The sequence below is a fragment of the Rhincodon typus genome, chromosome 3, assembly GCF_021869965.1.
Source record: "Rhincodon typus isolate 14 chromosome 3, sRhiTyp1.1, whole genome shotgun sequence".
NCBI lineage: Eukaryota > Metazoa > Chordata > Chondrichthyes > Orectolobiformes > Rhincodontidae > Rhincodon > Rhincodon typus.
The window spans coordinates 53,074,999-53,082,193 of record NC_063334.1 but is presented as its reverse complement, the minus strand read 5'-3'; the positions used below and the strand labels follow the sequence as shown (position 1 = coordinate 53,082,193).

Genomic DNA, 7,195 nt, shown 5'->3' with positions numbered 1-7,195 from the left:
AAAAAAAAAAAGTCTTATACCTAGGTCCCCTAGGAATTAACTTTTTTATCCTGGGGAAAAAGACTTGACTATCCACTCTATCAATGCCTCTCATAATTTTATAAACATATATCAGGCCACCCTCAGCCTTCAATGTTCAAGCAAAAACAAAATAAGCTTGTCCAATTTCTCCTCATAAATAATACCCTCCATACCAGGCAACATCCTGGTAAACCTTTTCTGTATCCTGTCCAAAACCTCTGCATCCTTCTGGTAGTATGATGACCAAAACTTGAAGCAGTATTCTAAACGTAGTCTAACTGAAGTTCCATATAGTTGCAATCTGACTTGCCAGATGAAGGTAAGCATACCATTTGTTACTTGACCACCTTACCCACTTGTGTTGCCACTTTTAGGGAACTGTAGACTTGTACACCTAGATCCTTCTGTATGTTAAATCTTCTAAAGGTTCGACCGTTTACTATGTACTTAGCTTCTGTATTAGAGGAACGTATCACTTTGTATTTATCCAGATTAAATTCCACCTGCCATCTGTGTTTGTACCTAAACTACAAGTGCTGCAGAGGTTTAAGAAAGCAACTCATTACCATCACCTCCAGGGCATTTGGAGCGGGCAATAAATGCTGACCTAGCCAGGGCTGCTGACATTCCATGAATGAATAAAACTATTGTCTTGTACCTTATAGTTGGCTGACAGGACTGGGGAGTCAGAAAGTAAGTTACTCTCTGCAGAATTCCAACCTCAGATCTCCTTTTGTATGAATGTATTTAAAAGTTTTCAACCACGGTCCCTTCCTTCTGCTCATTCATATATTGATCCTCAGTGCAATTATCCATAGGTATGGTTTTCCATGTGGGCTTTCCACCCTTTGCTCCAACAATTGACTCTCTGACACAAGACTGCCTGTTCAAGATCAAATTAAACATTCCACAGTTACTGTGAAGCCAACAGCATTGCATTTAGTCCTCTTTATAAAGTGAATACCCGTGCACTTTTACCAGTTCCATTCCCATGGCTTCTTCAAGCTGCAGAAGACCTGCTTGATTGGAGCTGGCTGTCAAACACCACCAATTTATTTCTGCCCCTGGAACACACTTTTCTTTGGCTGCTACCTTTACCCTAACTGCAGAAAAATCCCTTTTCCACAGTTTTGACTTGTCCTCATTTTTGGCAAAACTACACCTTTTCCAAGCATCAGAAGACCTGTTCCATACTACTCCATAGTTATGCCACGCTACTTCCTGGTTGCCCATTACATCAATAATTACTAACCTACATTGAATTCTGCTTACCATATATGTTTTAAAACCTGCATTGTTGCCTACAAATTGCTCAATGGCTTTGTCTCATCATCCTTGATTGATTGCTTCCATAAATTAAATCCATTCAATCCAACAACTCCATTCTGTGCCTTCCATTACCCCTTGACTGATTTCTCTCACTCTCACTCTGTCTGTCCCTCCATACACCATTTCATTCCATCATCAGCTGTCTTGGACACATCTCTGAAATCTTTCCACAAACCTTCTACTTGGCATTCTATATTTCCATCTTTAAATAAGATCTCAAAGTGCGTCAATTTGACAAGGCCTATAGTAGCTTTTCCTAAATGCTGTAATTATAATCTTGTGTTTATTTGCTTCTCTATGAAAAGCTGTGGGTTGTTTTCCCATGTTAACGGAAAAATGCTGTTGCTGTTGCAATCATTCCTGTGGAATTTTATTTCTTTACTTAGGGTAAATAGACCTCTATTTGATGTATCGTCATTAGATTGATACAGCTGAAACTGCAGATTCGTAGGAACTTGAGTAACCCTAATGTGAATCTAACTTGGCCATTTCCATTCAGCATGAAGCATTTGTACTAAAGAAATTAGTTATCTCATGAAATTGGTCTTGCGATACCGTCACAAATGTTCATAAAATTTCAGGTTTTAATTTGGCTGTTGTCTACCCATGAGTTAGTGGTATAACAAACCAATTTTTAAAAATTAGTATTTGAAAGATAAACTTGAACAACTTACTCCCAATACCAAATTAGAACCCATCATACCTATATTTGTGGAATTATATTACTTGATTAATGGGGTGATATCAATCAACCACATGCAGTTAAGAATCAAATTACAAAATTATAGAGCTTAAAATGCTGCAATTTGAATAATTTATTTTAGACAATTTGGAGATAGTGGCAAGATCTATTCTACACATTGTTTGCAGTAGTCATTTTGACAAAATTGAATATCAAATTAGTGCTATTACTTCGCTTCTAAAACATTTTAAACTGTTATTCAGTAGTGATATTTATTCATCCCATTTTTGTGTTTTCTTTCTTAATGTGTTCTTTTTATTTTTTTAAAACTAGTGTTTCCCTGCCATTCTGTGGTCATCCAGCTTATCCTTGCCGTTTTCAAAATCATATTGCTCAAGCCCAGAACTGTATTCCTTACCGTGTCTTTGCGCCTGAATACCTGAAAGTAAGGAGCCAAGAAGTTCTACTCCCACTCATGGCACAGTGCCTTTCAGCAGCTCATTGTGTCCTGGGCACTCACCCTTTCTCCAGGGTTGATGTGTTGATAGTCCCTGCTAGCTTTTCTAGTCTGGGAATGGCTAGGTAAGTTTGTTGTTTTCATAATTTGATTGGTACTCAAGTTATTGGCACTTGTCTATAAACATGAAAATATGCTTTTATATAAAGAAGCTGCTCATCGCTTTAAAATTTGTATCAGAAAACTTCTTAAAAATGTAGTGTGAACTCCACTATTTATATATTGATCCCCTTCTCCGAACTAAATACCAGAGCACAATTAATTCAATTTGTTAGATTCATAAAAGTGCTCTGAAATTTGAAGTAGATTGCTGGGAAAGGAATTCCTTAGAGTTACTGTCATATCTGTCATAAATTGTGTCTTTTGGACATAGTCTTAACTGTGTCCCAAAAGGTATTTGGTAGACCTGTTGTGTCCAACAATATGTGTGTTTGAAATAAAGTCGGATGTTCCTCAGATCAGCATGAACCAGATCTTTGCTTTTATGTATACTGCAGCAGAATAACAGTGATGATAGAAACAAACTTGTATTCATTCTTTAAATTATTCACTAGATGCTTGCTTATTTATAATGTACAATTGACCACTTGGGGCTTAAAATATTGAATATGTTTTAAATGAAAATGGAAGAGAAAAGCTACTGTAGGCATGGTATGATTTTCTTTATGTAGTATGATTATAACTTACAACATTTATTCCAGCAGCCATTAGTTTTCTAATTGCACAATATTAAAAGAATTTGTGATGGCTATGAAGAGCATCACCTACATTAAAGCTGGTCAACTATATCTGAATTGAAAATAATGGTGTAACCTCTTTCTTAGAATGTCACCTTGACTTACTATAGTTTCTTTTCTTTAGATTGTGGAAAGCCTGTACTTGTAGTATATTCTGTTTTTAGTTTCTGCAGTTTTCTCCATATCCCACATGCAGAATTATTTTTGCTGTTTGTTACAACCTAAGTAGGAAGGATGGACTGATTCCTTCCCTTGTCTCCCTCCTCCACAGGCCACAACAGAGTTTGAATTTCAAAGAAACATGATGTAAACAATTATATATTAAACTGTATATAACTTTGTATCAGAAATAAGATAGCCAGGTTCCTTAAATTAACACATAAAGAACTAATTTATTGCAAAAAACCTTAATTTTTGCATCTATGCTTGATTAATAATAAAAGTTTATAACGTACAGTGATATCCACATACCCTTCTACAAAAGTATCCCTTTCCATCACATAATTGTCTAAATGCTGGGCTGTAGCTGAAGTCATTTTCCACACAGGTTGTTGGTACTTGTGTTACCTTCTGGATCAGTTATGCTGGCTGAAATCTCTTTTTCTGGAGACAGTGGTGTAAATTCAGACCTCTGTCAAGAATTTTCCACTTGCAATGATTAAACGTTCCAGTGAGATATTACCTCTGTGGTTAGAACTTTCCAACTGTGTTCAATGTAATATTTTACATCCACAAAATTGGTCATGTGTTTATCGTGAGATTATCTTTCCACAACTTTGCCACTTTGCTGAAAGGGCATAGGGCAATTCTTTCTCTAGGAGGCAACAAATTTCCAGTTGATGCTCTTTATTGCTTGTTAAATGGTTTGTTAACAGCCCAACTCTCCATGGGTTGCGATCTTATCAAACTTGATATACAAACCAGCTGCTGGGAAAACTCTAAATGGAAGGCATCTCACTGCTTACTCCAGGAGATCTTTATTGGTCACGGACAAACTGGAGAGCAGGACACAATCCACCAACACCAGCTGCATGTGTCCTTCACTATGGACAGTGACACTCCACTTTCAGGAAGGCATTGCCACCATTATAGCATCCTCCAGTACACTGGCACTGTGCTTTGCAAGGACAAATTTGTCTAGGAGAGCACACTGGCAGCTAGCAATGTATGGCTTCATTGGGTATAGGTGTTGCATAGGGGAAGGAACTCATGACGCTGTGTGGGACAGGCTGTCTTCCAGAGATGTTCCCTCACCTTCTCAGGGGCCAGTCTGGGGAGGAAGATTATTACAGTTGGGAAAGTGTCTCCACCAGCGAGGATTTTAGACAGTGGAGGTTGCTGGCAGGTTCAGGCCATTGACCGGGATGGTGGCTCATGGTTTTTAAGTCACCTCTGTTCACAAAAATTAAGGGGGAAAGGGGTTCTTGGGGAAGGGGTGCTGGGGAAGTTAGGGGCGTGGTGGAGGCAGGTAGGCAGTTGCCATTGCATGTGTGTGGCTTGCATGACGATCTGGTGAATTATGAAACCTTTCGGATTAATAGAGCGGTACCTTAGAAATGAGAGCCTGATGTTGGAAGTATCAGCAGCACATTAACACTGAGGTTGAAAGCTACAAGCAGAGGGCCACTCATTGTCATGCCACTCCTGAAGTACGTGGTAGTGTATAATATTGAGGAGAACAGCTGCAAGTGGACTCTCAGTAGGCAGGTAAGTGAGTGGGGGAGGAGGCTGCATCTGCAGCCAGTCACAGGGCCTTCACAGGGGGCAACATTGTCCTCCGAAGCAGGATATGTTGGACAGGTGTGCAAGATGCCTAGCCCCTGGCCATTCTGCAGCATTGACTGTTCCTGTCACCATTACTGATGGGAACTCCAAGGTACACTCTCCTGCATAATGATGGGGGAGGGCGATGAAGATGTTGGATTGAGCTGATGTCATGTACATGCATCACTGCTGTTGTTCTCATGTTGTATTTGGTGATCATTGCAGAACTCCCCAGCCATTGTGCGTCATTAACAAGCACATGAATGGAGGAACAAGGGTTTATGAAATGTTAAAAATTTGCTTACATTCCATTGGTTGTACAAGAAACTTTAGACATAAATGTTTTCTAAATAAACTGTGGACATAACATTGTATGGTAAATAAACTACTTACATCAGATATAACGATCAATAACTATGTACAAGTGTGCCAGTTGTCGCCAAAACGTGACATTATCACATTTGTCACCCCCTGCCTGTAAGGTATGACTCAGCCCTGTTATGGGAAGTCTTCTCCTGTAATGACATAAAGGAGGTGAATGAGTAAGATGCAAGTGAGTAGCAAGGCTGTTAGGGTTGGTGTATGGGGAGAAAGGGGTCTCAATATTCCAAGGAAGTGAGGAGACATCATGGAGGTTATGCAGTGTTAGTGGTGTGGGAGATGGAGGGTAACAAGAGTGAGTGAGGGCAAGAGTTGCATGTAACGCAGGGTGTCAGAGCATAAGCATTGGTGGGAGGTTGTTGCAGTGGCACAAATAAGTGTGAGGGAGCAGAGTGTTGCACTTACCCTGGTGGAGTGGAGAAGATCATGAGTTTATTTTTGCACTGTTACCCAGTTTCCCCATGAGAGGTGGTATTGATCTGGATGCCAGTTTCCAACCACTGGCATGATATATTGGTATGACCTCCTCTGCCCGGTCTTCAGAAAAACCACTTCTCTCCACTCTAGCACCCTGTCCACAAGGATGTCCCAGTCCCTGTCTGAGAAGCATGGTGCCAGCTTCCCCTTCTCAGCTGTGTCTCCTGACACGATACAGCTGAGCAGCACGGCATGCAGATGGAAGCACTCCTGGAGGTGCACAGCTTGCTTTGGAAGATGGTATGACTGCAAAGAATGCTGGTATTGAGGAGCACCCGGCAGTGAGAGGTGAAATCCTTGCTGAATGGAGCATGATAACATAATATAGAAATAGAGCATGATTCCCAAACATCCATCACATTCAAATATTAATGTTTTTAAATAACTGGTAGATTCAACAGGAAAAAGGTGAATCAGCCACACCCCAGCTTAGAGTCTACAGGTGTGAGGCTGGAAAAGCACAGCAGGTCAGACAGCATCAGAGGGGCAGGAAAGAAAGTCAATGTTTCAGGTCAAAACCCTTCATCAGGACTGGGGAGGGGGAGGGGAGCCTAGAAATAAATAGAGGGAGGGGTGGTGGGCCCTGGGGAAGGGTGGGAGAGATGGTGATAGGTGGATGCAGGTAGGGGGTTATTGTGATTGGTCTGTGGGAAGGGTGGAGTGGATAGGAGGAGACAACTGGTGGAGTTGCAATGGGAGGGAGGAGGAAAACGTCTTCAAAGTGGACATCCTTAGAAGAGACTTCGCAGTGTTGGTTTTCAGTGAGTTGGAGTCACCATCTCTCCTACCCTTCCCCCCAGCCCCACCCCCACCCCCCTCCCTGTATTTATTTTCCCTCCCCCTCCCCAGTCCTGATGAAGTGTTTCGGCCCGAAACGTTGACCTGCCTGCTCCTCTGATGCTGTCTGATGGTCTGTGCTTTTCCAGCCTCTCACCTGTAGACTCTGGCTTCCTGCACCTGCAGTCCTTATTGTCTCCACATCCCAATTTAGGCTGGAGCTGGCAGACCTGCTGCAACTCCCCTCTGGCAATTGCTGGCTGGCTAATCAGTTTTTTGAAGAGATGTTGAGTAAGTTGGTCCTGTATTCATTGGTGTTTAGAAGAATGAAGGGTGAACTTATTGAAACATACAAGATTCTAAGGGGACTTGAAAGGTAGATGTGAAAAAGTTGTTTCTCCCTGTCAGAGAGTCTAGGACCAGAGGGCATAATCTTAGAATAAGGCATTGCATATTTAAATCAAAGATGAGGAGGAATTTCTTCTCTCAGACGGTAGTGAATCTGGAATT

At 41.2% G+C, this 7,195-nt stretch overlaps 1 protein-coding gene across 1 annotated transcript in view; it reads left to right on the top strand.

Annotated features, from left to right (window-relative positions):
• The window catches only part of LOC109921380 (aminopeptidase O (putative)), a 185,230-nt gene that overhangs the window by 55,933 nt on the left and 122,102 nt on the right, over nucleotides 1-7,195 (top strand). Inside the window, exon 5 of the mRNA XM_048593426.1 lies at nucleotides 2,366-2,614. Coding sequence (XP_048449383.1) covers nucleotides 2,366-2,614 — 249 coding nt within the window. The remainder of the gene's footprint in view (nucleotides 1-2,365; nucleotides 2,615-7,195) is intronic.